Genomic DNA, 25,902 nt, shown 5'->3' on the forward strand with positions numbered 1-25,902 from the left:
CAGAGAGAGAGAGGGAGAGGCAGAGAGAGACACAGGCAGAGGGAGCAGGCTCCCTGCAGGGAGCCCGATGTGGGACTCGATCCTTGGGCTCTAGGATCACGCCCTGTGCCGAAGGCAGGCACTAAACCGCTGAGCCACCTAGGGATCCCCCAGGGACAGATTATTAAAGCTCTTGGGCACCTGGCTAGCTCAGTTGGAAGAGCATATGTCTTAATCTCAGGGTCATGAGTTCCAGCCCCACCTTGGGTTTAGTGATTATACTTAAAAAAAAAAAAAAAGGTGGGGACACCTGGGTGGCTCAGTCAGTTAAGCATATTGATTTTGGCTCAGGCCATGATCTCGGGGTCCTGGGCTCAAGCCCTCCCATAGGGCTCTGAGCTGGGCAGGGAGTCTGCTGGAGATTTCTGCTTCATCCCTTCTCTTGTAAGTGTACCCACATACTCTCTTACAAATGAATACATAGATCTTTAAAAAAAAAAAAAAACAAAACCTAAAAACAAAAAAGCTCTTACAAGATATCTTAGTTTCAATTTTATCCTACAGACAATAGGATATCCTATAGACCAGTTTTTAAACAGGTTGATTTGGGAACCTGTTTCAGAGTATACTCTGAAAACTTAATTGGGGACTTCATGGAACTTTTTTTTTTTTGTAGGTTATTTATACCAATCAATATTTGTCCATATTAGAAATAAACATATCAGCTTATTTTTCTAACCATAGCTGCAAGTTTTTTTTTTTAATTAATTAAAAATTTTAAAAATTCTGAGCATGCTAGTTCAGGTATCTGACTTGGGTAGAACTCATACCTAGAATATTTGGGACTCTCTGACTCCTTCCCATCTATGTTCTCCCCTCACCCTTAGGTAGCAATGGTTGCCTTGTGCTCCACTCCCAGCTGTTTCAGGCTAAAAAGACTAGACTTTATTTCTGGAGGTTATTGCACCATTATGACCAAGTAGTTTGTTCTTAGGCCAAACTGCCAGAACAGGAGATTCACTCCTTATCAGTCCCTTCTCTGCACAAGTGTTTGAATTCTTGAAACATCTCTTACACACATGTACCATCCATTGGATCCTTATTATCGTCCCAAAGCCCAGGATTCTGAGGCTGCATCTGTAGTTTTTATAGTCTTATCCTTTCTTTTTGTCCTCCCATACCACAGTTAAGGGGCATGAAAAAGACTAATGAGCTATTCCCTTCAGGCTTTCTCACTACTGTCCCCCTAAGTGGCAATCTTTGAGACACGGCATTAAGGGAATTTTGCTAAAGGAGATTCCCCCTCCCTTACTTCGTAATTCTGGCTTTTTGAATAGAAGATTGGCTTGATCCTGTGGCAGACTGTATGTAGTGTGTTAGGCTAGTGCTTTTCTCTCTTGTTCTCAAACTTTTTGTTTTCAGGACCCCTTTTGCCCCTTAAAAATTGAGATCCCCAAAGAGCTTTTATTTATATGTCAATTTTATCTATTGATATTTATCTAGTATATTAGAAATGGAAGCTAAGAAAAAAAATTTTTTAAGTTATGTTTTATTTCATTTAAAAATAATAAATATTCATGATGTGGGAAACAAAGGTAGAAGGAAATGTAGATAAAATTAAATGTCCTTATAACCTGCAGCCTATTGACAAATACTTGAGGCAGGCCAATATACGGTTCTTCTAGGAGGCTCTCAACTGTCTTAAAGTTAAGCCTTGTTAGAGGGATAAAAAACTTTAATGTGACAATAGCTAGGTCTCTGGTATCCTGCGAGTCTCCTTTAGCATATGAAAATCCTTTGGAATTTATCTTTACTTACCTCAACCCCAAAGTAGATAATCAATTGCCCCTCACAAACCCAGGGCAGCAGCTCTTTCTGCCCATGAGTCCTGTCATCTTGCTTTAATAAAATCACCTTTTGTTTTTGCACCAAAGACATTCAAGAATTATTTCTTGGGGGCGCTAGGTGGTTCAGTAGGTTAAACGTCTGTCTTTGGCTCAGGTCACGATCCCAGGGTTCTGGGATGGAGCCCTGCATCCATGGGTTCCCTATTGAGTGGGGAGCCCACTTCTCCCTCTCTCTACCTCTCCTCTCTGCTCTTGTGCTCTCTCTCTTTCTTTCATGCTCTGTTTTTCTTTTTCTTTCTCCCTCAAGTAAATAAAAATATTTTTAAAAATAATTATTTTTTTGGCAGTTGGCCCTGAACCTCATCAACATTCAAAAACTACATCAATATTATAAATAACATTTTTATGAAAAAATAACCAAAACAAAATTTAGTGATAGGAGTGGCATTGCTTTACATTTTTGGAGATCTCTAGTGTCTGACTCAATAGAAGTCAACTGAATTCTCCTATCTGCTTCTGCATTTAATCCGTTGTAATATGTTATTTCAGTTGAAGTGTATAAAGAAAATTGGGCTTTACACAGACATTTGTAGTTAGAAAAGGAGGATTGTTTTAATAATAGCCTTTCTGGATAATTGTGATGTTCTTTGATAGTATACCAAAACTTGGCAAGTGGCAGTCTTAGTGATGTGTTTTCGAGTGTGTTATTAGGGTCTGGAACTGACGGCCAAGAAAGAATTCAATATTGTGGCAGGAAGTAAGAAGATAAAATTATTTGTTTCAAATGATGAGCCCTACTCTGCACAGACATGTTTAAAATCTTCGTTGGTGACCTCTCTACCACTGCTGAATAGTTTTGTGTACTTCTTTTATTTAATGACTTTTTCAACAGATCTAATGAAATTATTTATGCTCTAGGCAGCAGGGAAGATTTAAATTCTGAGAACTCATGAAAAGATTTTAAGAAGGTATACAGCATAGGGAATGTAGTTAATACTATTGTAATACACTTATCATGGTAAGCATTTTAGTAATGTATAAAATTGTTGAATCACAGTGTTCTACACCTGAAATTAATTTAACATATGTTGGCTATACTTAAAAATTTAATAAGAAGGTTTTAAAGAGGAACTACTACTTATTAAAGAATATACAGATTTCTTTTTTTTTTTTTTAAGATTTTATTTATTTATTCATGAGAGACACAGAGAAGAGAGAGGCAGAGACACAGACAGAGGGAGAAGCAGGCTCCATCCTGGGAGCCTGATGTGGGACTCGATCCCCGTCTCCAGGATCATGCTCTGGGCCAGAGGTGGTGCTAAACTGCTGAGCCACCTGGGCTGCCTGAATATACAGATTTCTAGAGAAAAATTACTTCCTTTTGTGGCCTTTTTGATAATATTAAAAACAATATTAACATAATTGGTCATATTTATTGGCACTTACTATGTGTCAACAACCATGATAAGCACCTTATTTATTTATAATGAAAAATCTGTTTTGGGAATATTTATGATGATGGCCCTGCATATTTAAATTTATGTACTCCTTTTTTCTATGGAAAGAAAATGGGTAACTTGCTGAACAATTTTGACATTTTATTAGTTTTTCAGCAAATTTGCGTATTTTTGGTTGCCTTTTGTATAATCAGTTGGGAAGATATTCTTTCATCATAGAAAACATTAGTCACTCATGCCTTCTCTTTTCTCTTTCCCATTTCACAGCCATTAGTTCAGTCCTTCATTATCACTTAGTTGGATTATTGTAGTCATATCTTATTTGTGTCTTTCCTACCACATCTAGTCTATGGCTTACCTTAAAGCTGTCTCTTTGTCATTCTTCTACATCATTTGCTCCTATTTGCTCTTTCTGGAAGAGTTCAAATTGTGCAGTTTGGTAGGGAGACCATGGGCATATTGTCCATGTTTATATTAGTTCCACTTATCAGAGTAGCTGTATGTGTCTTCTGATACAACTTGTCCCCTAGAAGTAATAAAAGTTACTTGTCATGGTTTCCTAGGCATGGTATGTTCTTTCTTGCTTTTGCACATTTGTGTCTCTCTTTCTTAAATATTGTTCCCTGAACTTGTCTAACTCCTATTCACCCTTTAAGGCACCTGGAATTATTATCTCTTCTGTGAAATTTTCATCAATTTTACCAAGCCAAGGGTTAATGAATTGGCACTGTTTTCTAAGAACTTTCATTATGCTATGTTGTATTTTTAAAATTGATATTATATTCATATGGGTTTCCTTTGTGGAAACTAATTTTCTTATTAGAAGGTAATTTCTTACCATGGAAAATTTTGAATCAGCCACCAGATATTGATTGGTTATTTTCAATCAGTTGATATTACTTTCAATATGCCAGGCACAATAAGCCTGGGAGAAACTGGTGAATTCTTCATGAAATACATAGTTTAGACTTGGGGAAGTACTTAAATAGTTCAGCTTTTCAAAATATTGTGAGGAAAAATATTTTTTTGTAGAAAATACAAAAAAGCAGAAAAAGAAAATGAAGAGCACCAGTAATCACTCTGTTCAGCATTACATTACAAAATGAAATGTAAAAATCAGACTTGGCCCAAGCAGGCCCATGAGGCATAATTGATCTGCATAGGTCCATGTTACCAACTTCTGCATCACCTCACCCTCAACCCACACCTGTGGCCTCGTGGAAAGTTTCTTATGACCAGTTGTTTGCTGTTTATCCTCCACACTCGTTTTTTTTCTCTCTCTTTATGCACACACACATATTTTTAAAATGTTTTTCTTTTACTTTTCACTTACTCTACCTTTTTTTTAAACCTCATGCAAGTGGGCCTGAAATATGGCTGTTATGGTGAGCATAAATGTAAGGGAAATCTGCTCTACTGAATGTTCCCATCCCTTGCTCATTGCCCTTCTGCCTCCTATGATAACTCAGGACTCCTTTACATCTCTTTCCTCTTTTCCTTTTCTTCTTCCCCAACTAGGAAATCTGTTTAAATGCATATAAAGCAATAATCAAGACACTTGTATAAATGTACATAAAGATGTTCACAGAAATATTATTTAAAAAACAGAGAGGCACCTGGGTGGCTCAGTTGTTGAGTGTCTGCCTTTGGCTCAGGTCGTAATCCCGGGGTCCTGAGATCGAGTTCTGCATTGGGTTCCCCACAGGGAGCCTGCTTCTCCTTCTGCCTATGTCTCTGCCTCTCTCTGTGTCTGTCATTAATAAAATCTTAATAAAAACAAAACTAGAAACAACCTAGAATGTCCAGTGGTATAGGAATAGATAAATTTGGTATATTCCTATGATAGCATACTGTGCAACAGTTGAAAAGAACTATTGTAATTATCTACTGGATCCCTCAGGTGTCATTTTTATTGATAACTATTTGTGGAATGATATGTATAGAGTTTTCAGATGAGATCGGGCATGTTCAGGGTGGTATGGCCGTAGACTGTATAGAGTTATCATACATGTGTGTAAAATGAATTACAATTATGCACCCAAATTAACACTAGTCATTACCTCTGGAAATGTGTGAAGGGGAGTTGGATTGAAGAGGTGGGTGACTTTGATTATATTGGTAATAGTAAATAATGATCAATTGTAGGTGGTGAATATATTTGTTACTTATTCTTTTTTCTGGATTATATAGTTTCTGGCACAAAATAAATATTTAATTGAATTTCATTTTTATCAGTTTTTGTCAACTCTTCTACAGGAGGAGTGGATCAGTGTAGTAGCAGTAAGTAACTAGGATGTTACACAACCAGTTTCATATCCCAGGTATTTAAAGCTTCTCCAGCTACTTTAAAGATACCTACCCCCTTCCCCAAAGTGATCTATTTTGAGGTACAAATTCAGGAAATAAATATTCTTTTTGATAGATTGGGCCAGGAACCTGTTCTTAGGAGAAATACCAATATACTCTGTCTAGCATCTTTTGTGTTACACAGTTATTGTTTCTGCACTTGGAAGTCTATAGATTATAACTCCCTATATACTATGTCAAATAATTTATTGTGAAACCTCTGACAATTAAATTAGTTACTTATGCCTTCTCTTCCCTCTTTCCCATCTCACAGCCATCTTAGTTCAGTTCCTCATTATCACTTACTTGGATTATTGCAGTCATATCTTATTTGTGTCCTTCCTACCACATATAGTCTATCAAACTTATCTTAAAGTTGTCTCCTTGTCATTCCTCTGCACTGTTTGTTCCCCATTTACTCTCTCTGGAATAGAGTTCAAACTGTGCGGTTTGGTAGGGAGATCATAGACCTGTTGTCCATGTTTTTATAGCATAATTGGTTTCTTTTCTTCCAAGTTTTTTTCTTTTTTATTTGACAGAGAGATAGAGAGTGTGCCTGTGTGCGCAAGCTTGAGTGAGAGAGGGGCAGAGGGAGACGGACACTCCTAGCTGAGCAGAGAACCTGGCCTGGGGCATGATCAAGGGACCCTGGGATCATGACCTGAGCCAAAGGCAGTTGCTTAACTGACTGAGCCTCCCAGGTGCCCCTAAGTTGTTGTTGTTGTTGTTTTAAGATTTATTTATTTATTTTGAGAGAGAAAAAGAAAGCAAGAGCATAGGGGAGGGAGGGGCTGAGGGAGAGAGAAGTAGACTCTTGCCGAGCATGGAACCTGATGTGGGGGTCAATCTCATGACCTGAACCGAATTAAGAATTGACCAACTAACCACTAAACCACCTAGGTGGTCCTTTTTTCCAAGTTTTTATTTAAATTCCAGTTACTTAATATACAGTGTAATAATAGTTTCAGGTGTAGAATTTAGTGATTCAGCACTTAAATAAAACACTTGGTGCTCATCATAAGTATCTCCATCACTTATTTCACCCATATCCACCCTGCCCGCCTCCTCTCTAGTAACCATAAGTTTGTTTTCTGTAGTTAAGAGTGTGTTTCTTGGTTTGTCCCTCCCCCCACCCCCCACCGTCGATGTTTGTTTTTGCCTATGGTGAAATCATGTGGTATTTGCCTTTCTCTGACTGACTTATTTCACTTAGCATTATACTCTCCATCCATGTTGATGCAAATGGTAAGATTTCAATCTTATTTTTATGGCCAAGTGATATTCCATTGTGTATAAACACACACACACACCACACTTTTATCTATTCACCTGTGGACATTTGCACTTTTTCCATAATTTGGCTATTGTTGATAATGTTGCTATAAACATCGGGTGCATGTATCCTTTTGAATTATATTTTTATGCTTTGGATAAATATCTAGTAGTGCTATTGCTGGATCATAGGGTAGTTCTATTTTTAACTTTTGAGGAACCTCCATATTGTGTTTCAGAGTGGCTGCACCAGCTTGTATTCTCCTTTCTCTGCATCTGTTGTTTCCTGTGTAAATTTTAGCCATTCTGATAGATGTGAGGTGGTATCTCATTGTGTTTTTGATTTTTATTTCTGTGATGATGATTGATGTTGAGCATCTTTTCTTTTCTTTTTTTTTAAGGTTTTACTTATTTACTCATGAGAGACACAGAGAGATAGACAAAGACACAGGCAGAGGGAGAAGCAGGCTCCATGCAGGGAGCCCAGTGTGGGACTCAATCCTGGAACTCCAGGATCATGCCCTGAGCCCAAGGCAGATGCTTAACGGTTAAGCCACCCAGGCATCCTGAGCATCTTTTCATATGTCTGTTAGCCATATGTTTTCTTTGGAAAAATGTCTATTCATGTCTTCTGCCCATTTCTTAACTGGATCATTTGTTTTTTAGGTGTAGAGTTTGATAAGTTCTACTATAGATTTTGGATACTAATCCTGCAAATATCTTTTTTCATTCTGTAGGCTGCCTTTTAGTTTTGTTGACTGTTTCCTTCTATATATTCATGTTTTTTAACTGATGCATTTCAGCTCTACATAAATGAAGAGTGAAAAATCGTAGTGAGATTAGTTTTTGGGTAAAGGATAAATCTGATCTATGAGATTAATTTGTGACTAAAGAATTACTCCATTATATCATAATTGAACTATTTCTAAGATAATGTCTGTTTTTTAATATATTTACTATATTGTAAATTTGTCACTAGTTTAATTTGCATAAGAGCAGACTCTATCTTGTATTCCTTTGTAGTGCTTTTCATAGTAGGTATTCAGTAAATAATTGCTTTTAAGTGAGTGAATGAATGTAAGGCTGCTGCTCTTAAGAAATTTAAGAAGGGGCACCTGGATGGTTCGGCCACTTAAGTCCTGCCTTTGGCTCAGATCATGATGTCTGGGTCCCAGATCAAGACCCACATTGGACTTCCTGCTTGGCAGAGAATGTGCTTGTTCTCTCTCTCTCTCTAATAAATAAATAAAATCTTTTAAAAAATTGCAACTTAAGGAGATAGATGTAAATACTTAATTTCTGATTTAGTAAAAAGAGAGCTATCAGGGCAGGGCAATCTGTGCTAAGTGCCAGGTGAGAGGTTAGAACATTAAGTGCTGTAAGAAGAAGGAGTGATCATTTTCAGTAGGGTGACTAAGCAAAATTTACTTCGAGTTGGGCCCTGAAAAGAAAGATTCAATAAAAATAGAAAGGAAATAGAGATTATCAAAATAATCATTTTCTGATTTTGTTATTTCAAATGCCTCTTCATTTTGAACATGGTTTGGAAACTTCACCTTTTTTGACCTTTGGATAAATCTGAAATCTTCATTTCACCAAATATTTCTCCAGGAAGTTCAGGATCATCTTATTTCCCTTGTTCTTCTAATTCATGTCTTCTGTATCATTCTTATCTGCTACTTGTTTGTTCTCACTGTTCATCTCTCATTTTTGAGCTGCCTTCAAAGCAGCATTATATAAAGATGATATTCTTTTTTTGCTACGAGTCTTTCCCCTTCCCTGTAACCTCTATTTTAATGGACTTTAGTTTACCTGAGCCATAACTGATGTGGAGCTCCCAAGGTCTTCTGTTATTTCTTTGAGAGACCGCTATGTACTTGGCTTTTCTTCCCAAACCTAAAACAAGAGGAAGTATCCTCTTGAACTTAATATGAACATTTTTATTTTTATAGTAAATAGTTCTAAAATATTTTTATTATAACATACATAAAGTGAAAATAGAATGCATGTTTTTAAAAATAATGTGTAAAACCAGTTTTCATAAATAATTTTTTGAAGCTACTAGATGCACTCTAAAGAATATAGAGGGCAGCCCCGGTGGCTCAGCAGTTTAGCGCCGCCTTCAGCCCAGGGCCTGATCCTGGAGACCCAGGATCAAGTCCCACATCAGGCTCCCTGCGTGGAGCCTGCTTCTTCCTCTGCCTGTGTCTCTGCCTCTCTCTCTCTCTCTCTCTCTCTCTGTCTCTCATGAATAAATAAATAAAATCTTAAAAAAAAAAGAATATAGAATGATGCTTCTATTAGTGATGATGTATTTTTCTTCTTTCAAGGCACAGTTCCAGTGCTAGCTCCTTACTGCAGCATCTCTTGAGTTCCCTCCCTTCCCGGAGTATGTTGTTGGCTGCCATTCTCCCTTGCTCATTGTTTACCTGTCCCTACTAAATTGTGTATATACTTTCTCAAAACAGTGAACTGGGATTATTCACTTGCTAATAACCTTTCTTTCCATTTCCCATCCAGTGCCTTGCCCATAGAAAATAATTAATAGGGGCGTCTGGGTGGCTCAGTTGGTTTATCAGTTAAATATATGCCATCAGTTCAGGTCATGATCCCAGGGTCCTAGGATTAAGCACCTTATCGCCTTATTGGGTTCCCTGCTCTGTGGGGACCGTGCATCTCTGTCTCCCTCTGGCTGCTGCTCCCCCTGCTTGTGCTTTCTCTCTGTCAAATAAATAAAATCTTAAAAAACAAAAAAACAAAAAACAATAAATGCTTGTCGAGTTGAACTGAGTTTATGCTTATCATTTTTTAAATAAGACATATCTGTATTGGATTCCTGGATTTTTTTTTGATATCTGTTTTGAAAGCTACTAAAGAGTACCTAATACTATATTATTCACTTATATGATTTTTTAAAATCTCTAAGTAAAACAGCATATACTGCAACTTTCTTTGTTATTGTTCTGAATTGGAAGGCAAACTTTCTCCCTTTTGATAACTGTTCTGAGCTGATCTAAATACCAAGACAATTCCCAGGTAGCACTTAATTTTTATTTTATTTAAAATCAATTAACACATAGTGTGTTATTATTTTCAGAGGTAGATTTTAGTGATACATCAGTTGCACATAATAGTGCTCATTACATCAAGGGCCCTCCTTAATTCCCATCACCCAGTTACCCCATCCCTTCACCTACCTCTCCTCCAGCAACCCTCAGTTTATTTTCTATAGATAAGAGTTTCTTATGGTTTGTCTCTCTCTGATGTCATCTTATTTTATTTTTTTCTCTCTTCCCCTATGTTCATCTGTTCTTTTTCTTAAATTCCAGCACTTGATTCTTAACATAGCATGATTGTGGAAATTCCTGATTATGATGTTCAGTGGATCTTTGTCATATCAGAAATGATCTTTTTGGGTCATATTTATTGTTTTCATCATACTTATTTAAAGACTTTAAATATTTTGGCCCCCTCCCCCACATTTTACAGGTCAGGAAACTAAGTCTTAAGCATAAATAAGCTAACACTGCTAGAAAATGGTCACAGGTATGAATAAAATGTTGCCTGATAAAAATTGAGATTAAATTAGATATTCATATCTTCTTTCAGCAATACAGTCTCTGAAGTTCTGGGAATCTTTAACATTATTTGAACAATTGCATAATCAGTAAAATATCTGACAAAATGAACTTGCTTTGGGCAAAGTTTCGGATTGCTTTCAAGCTCAAAGCAGTTACTGCTCTCATCAACTCATTTGCTGATTGTGCAGGAGGGCTCCTCACAGCAGCAAGGCAGCAATATCAATCATTTTTCCAGCTTTGCCAGGTTTTAATGCTTCTATTTTTTTTTTCATCCTTCATTCTGGATGGTGGTTATACACTTGTAAATACAACTGAGCTCTCAATTGTCTACCCTGTTGCCCCACAGCTGTCTTGTATTAGGCAAAATTCAGAACTGGTAAGACTGCTGAGCACACTGGCTCCACCTACTGTCTGACTGAGGCAAACAACTTCCTACTGTTTGTCCCTTGAGAGTTGTTTCAAATTTATGTTTGCAGGTTGCCTTTTCCATCTGACTTTTTTTCTTTTACTTTTGGTATTTGAGTTTTCATTTACCAAAACTGGATTTTACCTATTAATAAATTTATTTCTTAAATTATTGGAATGTTGTTAACCTTGCCTATAATTTTTGAGGGGAGAATACAAATAAATTGTGTTTGGGGGTATAAAAATGTTGTAGTTTTCAGGTTTAAAAAATTCATTAAGTCTGTATTCAAACAAGATTCCCTCTGTGGAAAAAAATATTTTTTTGCTTTAATGTTTTAGTATACTTATTGTGTGGTATATGAATGAATCTCTAGTTTTTATTTCTGGAAAAAAACTTAATTGAATTTTCTGGAAGCATCCCAAACCCAATTTAACTCTAAGTAGAAGTTATTTAGCCTTCATTTTCTATCATTCATTTATATTATTAATATTTTAATTTTAAACTGTAAAAACAACCACATTGTAGAAAATACAGAAAAAAAGGGAAAAGTCCATTATTTTACCATCTTAAAAAAAACCAATTCTGTATCATTTTGGTGTTTGGGGAACCTTCAGCAATCATAGTTATGACCAGCCAAGATTAATAGGAACATAGTTTTTGTTTTTTGTTTTAAGATTTTATTTATTTATTAATGAGAGACCCAGAGAGAGGGGCAGAGACATAGGCAGAGGGAGAAGCAGGCTCCCTTTGGGGAGCCCAATGTGGGACTTGATCCCAGGACCCCACTATCGTGACCTGAGGCAAAGGCAGACACTCAACCGCTGAGCCACCCAGGCATCCCAATGAGAACATAGTTTTATAGTTGTGCTAGTTATCATCTTACTAATCCATCAGCTCCGAATTCATCATTCATTGCATGCTTTGTGAAAATGGACCTGGGCCTTTAGGTTTCCTTTGACAGCTGGCCAAATGTTAAACTTTAGCAACTTTTAAGTATATTATTATTAGCTGTAGTCACCATGCTGTATATTAAATCTCCAGAACTTGTTAGTCCTCTAACTGGAAGTTGGTATACCAGTATGTCCTCATCATCCAGTTCCCCACCCCAACCCTTGGTAACAACCACTCAGTTCTCTATTTCTGAGTTTCATTTTTTTAGATTCTAAATATACATGAATTCATATAGTATTTGGTATTAGGGTAATGCTGGATTTGTGCGTACAACTTTGGAAGTATTCCCTTCTCTTCTATTTTTTTGGAACAGTTTGAGAAGGTTTGGTGTTAATCCTTTTAAATGTTTAGTAGAATTCACCAATGAAAACTACTTGTCTTCAGCTTTTCTGTGTTGAGAGGTTTTTGATTATGATTCAGTATCCTTACTTGTTATTGTTTTATTAAGATTTTCTTCCTGATTCAGTCTTGGTGGATTGTATATATCTAGGAATTAATCCATTTTTCTAGGTTTTACAATTTGTTCATGTATAATTGCTCATAGTAGTCTCTCAGGATCCTTTTTGTTTCTGTGGTATCGGTTGTAATGTCCTCTTTTAGTTCTGATTTTATTTATTTGAATTCTCTTGCTTTTTTTCTGAGTTAGTGTAGCTAAAGATGTGTCAATTTTTAATCTTTAAAAAAAAAAAAACTAGTTCTTTTTGGGATGCCTCGGTGGCTCAGTGGTTGAGCATCTGCCTTTAGCTCAGGACATCATCCCAGGTCCTGGGATCAAGTCCTGCATCAGGCTTCCTGCATGGAACCTGCTTCTCCCTCTACCTATGTCTCTGCTTCTCTGTGTGTCTCTCATGAATAAATAAATAAAATCTTTTTTTAAAAAAACAAAACAACTAGTTCTTAGTTTCATTCTAATTCAATTATTTCCACTCTGATTTTTATTTCTTTTCTTCTCCTAACTTTGGGCTTAGTCTGCTGTTTTCCAGTACTTTGAGATATAAAGTTAGGTTGTTTACTTGAGGTCTTTTTCCTTTTTTAAAAAAGATTATTTATTTATTTGAGAGACAGAGAATGAGCTCATGGTGGGGGGAGGGGCAGAGGGCGAGAGAATCTCAAGCGGACTTCCCACTAAGCACAGAACCCAATGCTGGGCTCAGTCTTATGACCCCAAGATCATGACCTGGGCCAAAATCAAGATTCAGACACTCAAACAACTGAGCCACCTAGGTACCCTGAGATCTTTCTTTTTTCTTCTTTCTTTTTCTTTTTTTAAAGATTTATTTGAGAGGGAAAGAGAGCAAGAGAGAACATGAGTGGGGTAGAGAGAGGGAGAAGCAGGCTCCCCACTGATCAGGGAGCCTAACATGGGGCTCTATCCCAGGACTCTGGGATCATGACCTAAGACAAAGGCAGATTCTTAACTGAACCACCCAGGCACCCTTCTTCTTCTTTCTTTCTTTCTTTTTTTTTTTTTACTACAGGTATTTATTTCTATAAACTTTCCTTTGGAACTGTTTTAGCTGTATCTCATAAAGTTTGGTATATTGTGTTTCCATTTTCAATTATTTCAAGATATTTTTAATATATTATTTTAATTTTGTTTTTTTTTTTTAATTTATTTATGATAGTCACAGAGAGAGAGAGAGAGAGAGAGGCAGAGACACAGGCAGAGGGAGAAGCAGGCTCCATGCGCCGGGAGCCCGACGTGGGATTCGATCCCGGGTCTCCAGGATCGCGCCCTGGGCCAAAGGCAGGCGCCAAACCGCTGCGCCACCCAGGGATCCCTCAAGATATTTTTAAATGTACCTTTTGATTTCTTCTTTGCTCCATTGGTTATTCAGGAGTATGTTGTTTAATTTCCACATATTTGTGAATTTCTAGTTTTCCTCCGTGTTATTGATTTTTAGTTTTATACTACTGTGGTCAGAAAAAATACTTTCTATAATTTCAGTTTTAAAATTTTTGCTAACATTTATTTTGTGACATGTGATCTATCCTGGAGCATGTGTATTCTCCTGCTTTTGGATGGAATGTTCTACATATGTCTGTTAGGTCCTTTTGGTGTTAAGTGCAGTTTAAGCCCAACTTTTCTGTTTTAGTTTTCTGGATTTACTATTCATTGTTGAAAGTGGGGTAGTGAAGTCTCTCACTATTAATTGCATTTTCTCTTTCTCCCTTCAGAACTGTTAGTGTTTCTTAATATATTTAGGTGCTCTGATGATAGGTGCATACATATTTAGTTATTATATCCTCTTTATGAATTAAGCCTTTGTTATTACATAATGATCTTCTTTGTCTTTTGTTACAGTTCTTTTCTTAAAGTCTGTTTTGTCTAAGTGTAGCTACCCCTACCCTCTTTTGGTTTCACTTGCGTGGAATATCTTTTTCATGCCACACTTTGAGCATATGCATGTCATTAACGTAAAGTGAATTGATTATAGCCAGCCTACAGTTGGATCTTGTTTTTTATCATCCAACCACTGTGTAGCTTTTAATTGTAGAATTTAATCCATTTATATTTATAGTAATTATTGATAGTTAAGGACTTACTAATGCCATCTTACTGTTTTCTGGCTGTTATATAGTTCCCTTATTCCTTTATGAATTGATGATTTTTTATAGTTTCATGCTGTGTTTCCCTCTTTATTTTTCTGTAGGTTTTTGCTTTGTGGTTACCATGAGGCTTACATAACACAACTTAAAGATAGAGCATTCATTTTTTTTAAAGATTTATTTATTTATTTATTCATGACAGAGAGAGAGAGAGAGGCAGAGACACAGGCAGAGAGAGAAGCAGGCTCCACGCAGGGAGCCCGACGTGGGACTCGATCCAGGGTCTCCAGGATCACACCCTGGGCCGAAGGCGGTGCCACCGGGGCTGCCCAGAGCATTCTTTTTTTATGCTGATAACTTTACTTACTAAAACTCTACACTTTTATTCCCTTCCTTGTAAATTTTGATATCACAACTTACCTGTTTTTTTTTATTGCCTGTTCATTAATAAGTTACTGTAGTTTTTAAAATGTATTTTATTTTAATTTCAGTACTGTGAACATTCAGTGTTATATTAGTTCCAGGTGTACAATGTAGACATTCATCAATTCTATATATTACTCAGTGCTCATTATGATAAGTGTACCCTTAATTCCTATATTCTGTATAACTCATTCTTCCCCCAACCCCCACCTCCACTCTGGTAACCATTAATTTGTTCTCTGTAGTTAGAAATCTGTTTCTTGGGTTTGTCTGTCTCTCCCTTTTTTTTTTCCTTTGCTCATTTGTTTCTTAAATTCCATATATAAGTGAAATCATATGGTATTTGTCTTTCTCTGACTGTCTTATTTTGCTTAGCATTATACTGTGTAAATCCATCTGTTGTTGCAAATGGCAAGATTTCATTTTTTGTTATGGCTGAAAAATATTACATTGTGTATATATATACTGCATCTTTATCCATTCATCTATGGATGGACACTTAGGCTGCTTCCGTAATTGGCTATTAATTATGCTGCAATAAACATAGGGTGCATATATTCCTTCAAATGAATGTTTTCATATTCTTTGAGTAGATACCCAGTAGTGCGATTATTGTATGGCAGGGTAGTTCTATTTTCAACTTTTTGAGGAACCTCCACTGTTTTCCACAGTGGCTACACCAGTTTGCCTTCCTGCCCACAGTGTACAAGAGTTCCTTTTTCTCCATATCCTTGCCAATACCTGTTGTTTCTTGTGTTATTTTAGCCATTCTGACCGGTATGAGGTGATACCCCATTGTGGTTTTGATTTGCATTTCCCTGATGATAAGTGATGTTGAACATCTTTTCATGTGTCCGTTGGCCATCTGCATGTCTTTTTTAGAGAAATATCTGTTCATATTTTCTGGCCATTTTTTAATTAGATTATTTTATTTTTGGGGTAGTGTATCAGTTCTTTTTGTTTTTTGGACACTGCTCGCTTCAGCAGCACATACACTAAAATTGTATTTTGGACACTAACTTTATTGGATATGTCATTTGTAGCTAATAGTTATTTTTAATGCTTTTGTCCTTTCATCTTTATAAGTTATAGAATTAAGTGATTAATATACCATCATATTACAGTATTAGAGTATTCAGACTTGAACCATATACTTACCTTCACCAGTATGTTGTATGTTTTTATATATATTCATGTTAATAATTAGCATTATTTCATTTCAGCTTGACAGTCTTTCTTGTTGCTATTTTGTTTTTAGAGACTGAGAGCTAGAGAGAGAAAGAGAGAGAGCGAGTGGGTGGGAAGGAGCAGAAGGAGAGAGAATCCCGAGGCTCCATGCTCAGCAGGGAGCCCAACTCGAGGCTTGATCTCATAACCCTGAGATTATGACCTGAGCCGAAATCAAGAGTCGGATGCTTAACCGACTTTGATCCAGGTGCCCTGATCTTGTTTTTTAATGCAAGTGTTTATAGCTATACATTTCCCCTTAGTGCTGCTTTTGTTACATCCCGTGAATTTTGGGATGTTGTGTTTATTTTATGTTGTGTGTATTTTTTATCTGTGTTAAAATAAATTCATCCACTTTAATTCATCTATTTTCCCTTGTGATTTCTTCTTTGATCTATTGGTTGTTTAAGAATATGGTATTTATCAAAAAAGTATGGTACTGGCACAAAAATGGATACATTGATTGATGGAACAGAATAGAGAGCCCAGAAATAAACCCATACTTATATAGTCATTTAATCTCTAACAAAGGAGGTAAGAATATACAATGGGCAAAAGACAACCCCTTCATAAATGGTGCTGGGAAAACTGGATAGCTACATGTAAAAGAATGAAACTGGACCACTTTCTTAAACCATACACAAAATGGATTAAAGACCTGAATTAAGACCTGAAATCATAAAACTCATAGAAGAAAACATAGGCAGTAATTTCTTTGACATCCATCTTGAAATTACCATGGCAGACTTCCAGTTACCTTGAACTCAAGTCTCATAGCCATTCCAAGCTGCAAAGAGATCTTGGAAATGTAGTTTTCTTAGCTAAGTATCAATGTATTCAGGTTAAAAATTGGGGTTCTTTTGGGATCCCTGGGTGGCGCAGCGGTTTGGCGCCTGCCTTTGGCCCAGGGCGCGATCCTGGAGACCCGGGATCGAGTCCCACGTCGGGCTCCCGGTGCATGGAGCCTGCTTCTCCCTCTGCCTGTGTCTCTGCCTCTCTCTCTCTCTCTCTCACTGTGTGCCTATCATAAATAAAAATTAAAAAAAAATTGGGGTTCTTTTATTAAGAAAAAAGGGAGAATGATTGGGAAGGCAAATAGCTCCCCCAAAGAAAGGAAAGAAAAGAATATGTCATTTAATTTCCACAGATTAGTGAATTTTTGTTTTTGTTTGGTTATTTCTAACTTAATTTTGTTGTGGTTAGGGGACATATTTTGTCTGTTATCTATCTTTTCAAGTTTATTGGAAACTTATAGCCTAATGTACAGTCTGTCCAAATGTTCCATGTATACTTGAGAATAATGTATATGCTAAATGGTAGAGTAGTGTTCTGTATATGTCCATTAATTGATACTTATCTTGATATCAGCTCCTATGTTGAAAATCATTCATTTGGAATTTTGAATGTTTTGTGTTACTTTATTCTACCCGGAATCAATTTATAAAATAGTTTATCCATTTCTTTCCCCATTTTGCTGCCTATTTCTGCTTTGGGGTATTTATTGCTTCTTTGGTTTTCATGTTTGAGGTTTGTTTTTGTAAAGACAGGAACAAAAATCAGTTGAAGATCCACTGCTAGAAACAAGAAATTAAATATATTACCATAAATGAAATTTTAAAGAGACACGCAAAATACTTAACCCCACTTTGTTGCTGTTTTATTCCACAAACAAAAGTAGCACAATACTATATTTTATCCTGTCATTATTGTATCCATAGATTGCTCTCTCAGTCTCTGTAGCTATCTTCTCCAATTCATTTTTTGCTGTATTTTTGAGGTTCTTTCTGAGATACTTGCCCTTTTCATCTTTAGAATTTCCTTTAGTGGATGTTCTGATTGAAAAATCTTAGTTTCTTTTTTTTTTTTTAAGATTTTATTTATTCATGAGAGACACACACAGAGAGAGGCAGAGACACAGGCAGAGGGAGAAGTAGGCTTCATGCAGGGAGCCCGATGTGGGACTTGATCCTGGGACTCCAGGATCACGCCCTGAGCCAAAGGCAGATGCTCAACCACTGAGCCACCCAGGCATCCAAAAAAAAATCTTAGTTTTACTTGTTATTTTAATTGAATTCTTCTTTTTTTTTTTTAATTTTTATTTATTTATGATAGTCACACAGAGAGAGAGAGAGGCGCAGAGACATAGGCAGAGAGAAGCAGGCTCCATGCACCGGGAGCCCGACGTGGGATTCGATCCTGGGTCTCCAGGATCGCGCCCTGGGCCAAAGGCAGGCGCCAAACCTCTGCGCCACCCAGGGATCCCTAATTGAATTCTTCTATAAAATTTTTTTGAGTAGAGAATTATTTTCCTTTAGTACCTTATCTTTTCACCATGTTTCTTAGAAGTCACCAATTTAATTTTTATTAAGGGCCAAGTGTGTGTATTTTTATTTAAAGTGGTATTGACTAATATAATTATTTTCTTGTGTTTTTCCCCTATAGGGAATACAGTGAGTAACCTGATTATGATTATACCTCCAATTTTTGGTGCAATTCAGAGTGTTAGAGATGGACTGGAAAAGCGGTACATTGCTTCTTATTTAGCACTCACAGGTACGTACAACACTTCATCTAAAAATAATGTATAGTATTCACATGGGTTATTTTTCTCATTCATACCTAAAATTGGTTCTTAATTTTATATTGTTTATTACACAACTGGAATATATTCTGAAACTTCTGACTTAAAATTCCAGTAAACTGAACTGCATGTTGAGTAGTTTTTTTTTAAAAAAATAGAATATTTCAAGCACATAGGAAAGAATAGAGATAATATAACAAACATACCCATGTATTTTTGTCACATATTAGTACTTTGCTATATTTGTTTCAGATTTTTTTCTTTTTTAAGGAAATATACTATGGATAAAACTTAAGCTACATTTGTATTTCTGCCTGATTTTATTTCCCTCATCCTCCCAGAGTTAACCCCTAACTTAGTTTGATTATCATTTTCTCACGTTTTTGTATTTATACTACATATATATGTATACTTAAAAGTATATATGATATGGTTTGCATATTTTCATACTTTTCATAAAGGATATTGTACTCTGTTTAACCTTTTGCAACTTACTCATATTTGTCTACTTGTCTGTGAGGCAGGGACTATGTCTTGGTTATCTTTGTGTCCCTATTGACTGGCAATTTAGTGGTCTTCAGTAAGTATTGGATGGATGGATAAATGAACTCTACCAGAGCGTAAGACGGGAAACTCTCTGCCTTGTTCTTGCATTATCATCGTAATGACAAAAACAACAAAGTTGATTCTAGTTTGTTTTTTATTTTTATTTTTTTAATTTTATTTATTTATTCATGAGAGACACAGTGAGGCAGAGACACAGGCAGAGGGAGAAGCAGGCTCCATGCAGGGAACCCAATGTGGGACTCCATCCCAGGACCCTGGGATCACACCCTGGGCTGAAGGCAGGTGCTAAACCACTGACCACCCAGGGATCCCGAACGGAGAGATTCTAATGCAGACTCCATACTTAGCACAGAGCCCAACATGGCACTCGCTCGATCTCTGGACTCTAAGATCATGACCCAAGCCTAAACCAAGAGTTGGAAGCTTAATTGACTGTGACACCTAGGTGCCCCTACTTCCTGGGATGTTTTAAGAATGTTTATAAAATATTGACAAATCACAATCAGTAATAACAATAAAATAAAAAGATTTAAGGAACTTTCTGGTTGCCCTAGGATAATGGTGGCCTCCTAAATTAGAATTTGTCCATTCCTCCTCCTGGAAAACTATGTAGAGTAAGAAAGTAAATAATGCCACACTTATTTTTTTTTAATTTTTATTTATTTATGATAGTCACAGAGAGAGAGAGAGAGGCAGAGACATAGGCAGAGGGAGAAGCAGGCTCCATGCACCGGGATCCCGACGTGGGATCGATCCCAGGTCTCCAGGATCGCGCCCTGGGCCAAAGGCAGGCGCTAAACCACTGCGCCACCCAGAGATACCAGTGCCACACTTATTTGATTCTTTCAGCTTACCATGAGAAAAAGAATATGTGAACTTCAAATCATTTTTAAATAAGCAAAAACACCAAATTTCAACAGAACTATCTGATGTTTTAGACTTGGGGAAGTTTGAAAAACTGCATGGAAGAGAGGAGAGGGATTGAGAGCCTAAGTCTGGAATATATAAATAAATAAAAATTCACGTTAAATGCAAAATTTCTGAAAGCAATCTAAGATTTGGTAGATCACAATACTGGCTAAAGGTGTAAATTACTTAAAAGTATTTAAGACCTAAGGTGGCATTTTTGGAAAAGTACCTCTGGGAAAGAGAGAAATAGAAAGGAGTGGGACTAGGGTGCCTGCACGGCTGATTTGGTTAAGCATCTGACTCTTGATTTCTGCTTAGGTCATGATCTCAGGGTCATGGGATTTGATCTCTGTGTAGGGGTCCATGCTGAGTGTAGAGCTTGCTTGGGATTCTTTTTCTCTCAAAAAAACAAAATTATTTTAAAGAAGAAAAGGGAGAGACCCTTTGGAGATATGTTAGTGAAGGGAAAGAAGGAAGCTAGAGGGAGGAATTAATATCGTATGGAAACAAAGAAACTCAAACATGTCAGACCCTTATCCTCCATTCCCCACCCTCCCAAGTAAATAAGTATTCTTTGGAAAAGGGCGTTAAACCTCACTATTCTCACAGAAGGGGGCAGTCTTGAACTAGGAATTTTTTAAGCCCCCCGAAAATCTTTACGCTTTCCATAAATAGACCAAAAGAAGCAGTCTACATCCATATAAAATTACTGTAAAAAGAAAACAGAAAATGAGAATAAGATTTTTTGGCTCCTGGGCATCCTTCCCCTACAACTAGTTACAAAGCAGAAGGAAAGAGTAGCACAAAACTCCTAGCTGAATTAGGTACCCTCAAAGAAATGAATCAAAATTTTAAAAACAAATAACACCTCCTTCTCCCCAAAGAAATAAAATTAGAATTGATTAAATTTAGGAAAAATATTAAGGTTGAATTACAATGTGTTGACAGTTTAATCGGGGCTACTTGAGAAGGCAGAGAAATAAGCAAAAGAATGAAAATGAGATAAAAGGGTCAGAGAGAAAGTAATTGAAATGGAAGAGAGGCAGAGAAGATATCATATACGTATAATTGAAGTCCCTGGAGAAGAAAAACAAAACAGTGAAATAGAGCTTACGTTTAAAACTATAATCCAGGGATGACTGGATGGCTCAGTGGTTGAGCACCTGCCTTTGGCTCAGGGCATGATCCCAGGTTCCAGGATCGACTCCTGCATTGAGCTCCCTGCATGGAGCCTGCTTCTCCCTCTGTCTGTGTCTCTGCCTCTCTCTGTCTCTCATGAATAAATAAATAAATCTTAAAAAAAATTATAATTCAATAAATTTTTTTAGAAATGAAAGAAGAAAAATGAATCTGTATTAAAAGGTCCATTTTTACCTCTTAAAACTGACTTGGAATGGTTTACTCTGAAACATAGCCTTTAAAACCACTGTATTTTAAAAATGAAAAGAAAAGAAAATCCTTAAAGCTCTAGTAAAAAAGGCTGGGTTACAGGGACGCCTGGGTGGCTCAGCAGTTGAGCATCTGCCTTTGACTCAGGGCGTGATCCCGGAGTCCTGGGATCCAATCCTACATCAGGCTCCATGCAGGGAGCCTGCTTTCCCCCTCTGTCTTGTCTATGCCTGTGTCTCTGTGTCTCTCATGAATAAATAAAAATCTTTAAAAAAAAAAAAGGCTGAGTTACTTGACTAGGGCAAATAAATTAGGCTGGCATTAGACATCATCAGCAAAACAAAGAAAAGCACCAATGAAACACCATTTTTAGTGTTGGTTTAAACATTAAAAATGGATTTCCTATTCCAGTCAAGTTTTTTTCAAATATCCGGGTTATAAGAAGACATTTTTAAACATGCAGGTACTCACTGACTATTATACATGTGACTCCTTCCTCATAAATCTGTGAGCACTGTACTAAGTTAGTGTCTACTAGCCACATTTCAAGTGCTCAATATTTATATGTGGCTCATGGCTACCCTATTGGGCAGTACAGATACAGAGCATATCCATCATCACAGAAGGTTCTGCTGACTACATTATACTAAGGAATGATGTTTATCCAAGTAAGAGAAAACTGGGAAAACTTTGGCAAAATGTCGATGATGAGCCTTTAACATATTCAACTAAGGCTGCAACAAGTGGGATAGGGCTGAAGGATAATAGACAGACATTGTATAGTCTAATAAGTAAAAAGAGTGAGGGTTTTTTTTTTTAAAAAGATTTTTTATTTAAGTTCATGAGAGACACAGAGAGAGAGAGAGAGAGAGGCAGAGACACAGGCAGAGGGAGAAGCAGGCTCTAGGCAGGAAGCCTGATGCGGGACTCAATCCTGGGATTCCAGGATCATGCCCTTGAGCCGAAGGCAGATGCTCAACCACTGAGCCACCCAGGAGTCCCAGAATGAGGAATATTTTTAATGAGGGAAGGAAAGAGCAAAGTAGAATAAGTTTGTTGACTGTTGCCTATGTAATAATTTGAGTATTAAAGAATATGATTTAAGCATAACAAGTTGGATTATAAAGATCAAATAAGAAAAGAAAGGGGGACTCAGGGAACTATAAAATTCATAAGAAATAAAGAAACCCCTGAAACAAAAAAAACTCTTTCCTACCTATCAAAAGAAATTTTTTAAAGAGCAAAAAAGACTTACTACTTAGAGAAATACTAAATATAAAATGATGTGTAACAATTATAGTAAGATGATAGAGTTGAGATTGAACTTATTTCAATTAATGCAGATGAGCTTAATTGTCAAAATGAAAACATTTAAAAATTTGCTTACTAAACAAGACTAAACTTTATACAAAAGACACACCTAAAACAAAATGATTCAGAAAATTTGGAAATCATAAGAAGATAAGGCTAGTGATCTCGATATCATATAAAGTAGAATTCTTATTAAAAAGCATTAAATGTGAAAAAGAAAGACTTTATAATTCTAGAAGCCATGATTCAGAATGAAAGTACAACAGTTGGGCAGCCCTGGTGGCGCAGCAGTTTAGCGCTGCTTGCAGCCCAGGGTGTGATCCTGGAGACCCGGGATCGAGTCCCATGTCAGGCTCCCTGCATGGAGCCTGCTTCTCCCTCTGCCTGTGTCTCTGCCTCTCTCTCTCTCTCTGTATCTCTCATGAATAAATAAATTTAAAAAATCTTAAAAAAAAAAAAAGAAAGTACAACAGTTATAAATATCTCTGCACCAAATAATACAAATACCATTTTTATATAGCAGAAACTATAAAAGATACAGGGAGAAGTAGAACTATAATGATAGAAGATTATAATATGCCACACTCAGTACAAAACAGGTGAAGTGAACAACAAAAATCAAGAATATCTAAGACCAAAAAAAAAAAAAAAAAAAAAAAAAAAAGAATATCTAAGACCTAACAACATAACTAATAAAGTTGACAACATGAATTTATGCTGAATTTCATACCCTTATGGAACATATGCCCTCTTCTCAAGTGTGCATAAAATGTTCATAAGAACAAGATTGGAATGTTAAATGGAAATAATAAAATAATATATCATCACAGTGCATCCATGCTAAAAATTAACAAATTCAAACCAGAAAAACGTTCTTTTCAAAAATTTTAAATCTATTAATTCTAAATGAAAGGGAAAATGTAAAGTGAAATTATAAAATCCTTAAAATAGAATTGTAACAAAAATTTTGCATATTGTAATCTGTGGGATTTATTTAAAGCAGCCATCAGAGGACAATCCATAGGTTTAAAAACTTAATAATAAAACAAACAAACAAAAAAAAACTTAAAATATAAGACAAAGTGAAATATTAGTTAAGATCTCAAAAGGCAAGAAAAAAGGACCACAAAGTAAATCAGATGAAAGTCCAAGGGAGGAAATTATAAAGACAGAAGCAGAAACTAACAAGATAAAGGACAGAAAAACATAGTTCTAATTAATGCATCACCCCCCACCCCCTTTTAAAGAAAAAGTAGGTAGCTAGCTAACTTAAGAAAAAAGGAGCAAGCATAAACAGACATAAGAAATGACAGGGACACCTGGGTGGCTCAGCGTTTTAGCGTCTGCCTTTGGCTCGGGGATGATCCTGCGGTCTTGGGATAAGTCCCATATCGGGCTCCCTGCATGGAGCCTGCTTCTCCCTCTGCCTGTGTTTCTGCCTCGCTGTGTGTCTCTCATGAGTAAATGGATAAAATCTTAAAAAAAAAAAAAATGACAAAGGGAAATACCCATCGAAACAAAGGAATTAAATTTTAAAACCTCTTTGGCCTGTTTGTTGTATGTGTGAAACAATACTGTTCAACAGGAAAGTAGAATTTTAATTTGCTGAGTTCTTTAAAAAAATTAAAATAAAAGCTCTGTAACTAAATTTAGAATTGGATAATTTACTAAGAAAATAGTTTAGCAAAACTGACCCCAGGAAAGATAGAAAGCTTTGAATAGACCATTGTTTATATGAAAATAGAGTAAGTTATCAAGGTACTCCATAAAATAATACCAGACCCAGATAGTTTCTCTGAGTTCTACTAAAACTTCAAAGACGAGATAGTCCCAGTGTTAACATAAATTTTTTCGAAGCATGCATAATGATGAAAATTTCCATATTCATTTTATGAAGAAAACAACATTGTTATGTAAACCTGTTAAAGTGCCATAAAAAAAAGGAAAATTAAGGACTAATATGAATATCAATGCAAATATCATAAATTATTACCAAACAAAAAGGAGAGAACTACTGATGCATGTAACAAAAAAGAGGAACCTCAAATATTATGCCAAGTGAAAGAAACTAAAAGACACAAAAGAAAACAGATTATATGATTCTATTTGAATGAAATTTCTGGAGAAGGCAAAATTATGGAGATAAGAAGGAAATCATTAGTTATGTGGGGTTTTGGGTGGGACTGGATGTTGACTACAGGTGGGCATAAGAGGACAGATGGAATTACCACAAAACTGGATTGTGATATTGCACAACTTTTTAAATTTACTATAATTCATAAAATCATGCATTGAGTAAATTTAATGGTATATCTCAATTCTTGATTAAAAACTTAAAACCAGTGGTCACAGAAAATGGAGGAATGTGCACAATATGTGAGAGGGAGGATGTTGAGTGTTTATGTCTCAGGGATGGGGCTGAAGGAAGAGAAGCAATCGAGGAGGTTAAAGATACAGAAGACTTGAAATTAGCAATATATGTATAGGCACTGTATCTCTTTCTGGTGAGGTATAGCTACTTTTCCCATTGTACCTGATATTTAGGATCCAGGCAGCCACCTAATTGTTGAAGATTGATTGTCACCTTGAATTTGAGGATTTTTCTCTTTAGGGATCGATGTCTTATTAAGTGAATTCATTTGCATATTAATGACCAAAAGTCATTTTTTTTATGTTTATACAGATATGATGGTTTGAGTAACTATTCCACATATTGTGGTAATCTGCTGTCTTCTGATATTCCTGTGAATATATGGAGGTACATATTTTCTAAATTATTTTTTCCTGTAACCTTTTTCCAACTGAAGAAGGTTTAGGGGTAATTAAGGAAGATGAAAAATAGAGCACAGTAGAGGCATCATAATGAAATTCTCGGGCCTCTTGCATCAGTATCTCTTCATGGAAAGCATCCTTATGAAATTTACTCTCTGAAGGTCAGAGAAAGCCCTTGAGCTCAATATTTTTTTAAAAATTTCTTGCAGTTACACCACTAATATAGATTAATAAGTCCTTATTTGATTCCTTGGAACCAGAAGTATTTCTAAATTCAGATTGCTTTTGGATTTTAGAAAATTAATAGATTATATGTACTACAATATATCTACTA

The 25,902-nt window shown here is 36.2% G+C and overlaps 1 protein-coding gene across 6 annotated transcripts in view; it reads left to right on the forward strand.

The window, feature by feature from the left end:
- The window catches only part of ACER3 (alkaline ceramidase 3), a 162,963-nt gene that overhangs the window by 19,524 nt on the left and 117,537 nt on the right, over positions 1-25,902 (forward strand). For 3 of the 6 annotated variants that reach the window (XM_055320475.1, XM_055320476.1, XM_055320477.1), the window contains one exon: positions 18,482-18,592. In XM_055320475.1, the coding sequence (XP_055176450.1) occupies positions 18,482-18,592 (111 nt within the window). Of the gene's footprint in view, positions 1-18,480; positions 18,593-25,479; positions 25,555-25,902 lie in introns of those variants that run through there. The other 3 variants (XM_055320479.1, XM_055320478.1, XM_055320480.1) reach the window with 2 other exon arrangements.

Source organism: Nyctereutes procyonoides, unplaced genomic scaffold, assembly GCF_905146905.1.
Source record: "Nyctereutes procyonoides isolate TBG_1078 unplaced genomic scaffold, NYPRO_anot_genome, whole genome shotgun sequence".
NCBI lineage: Eukaryota > Metazoa > Chordata > Mammalia > Carnivora > Canidae > Nyctereutes > Nyctereutes procyonoides.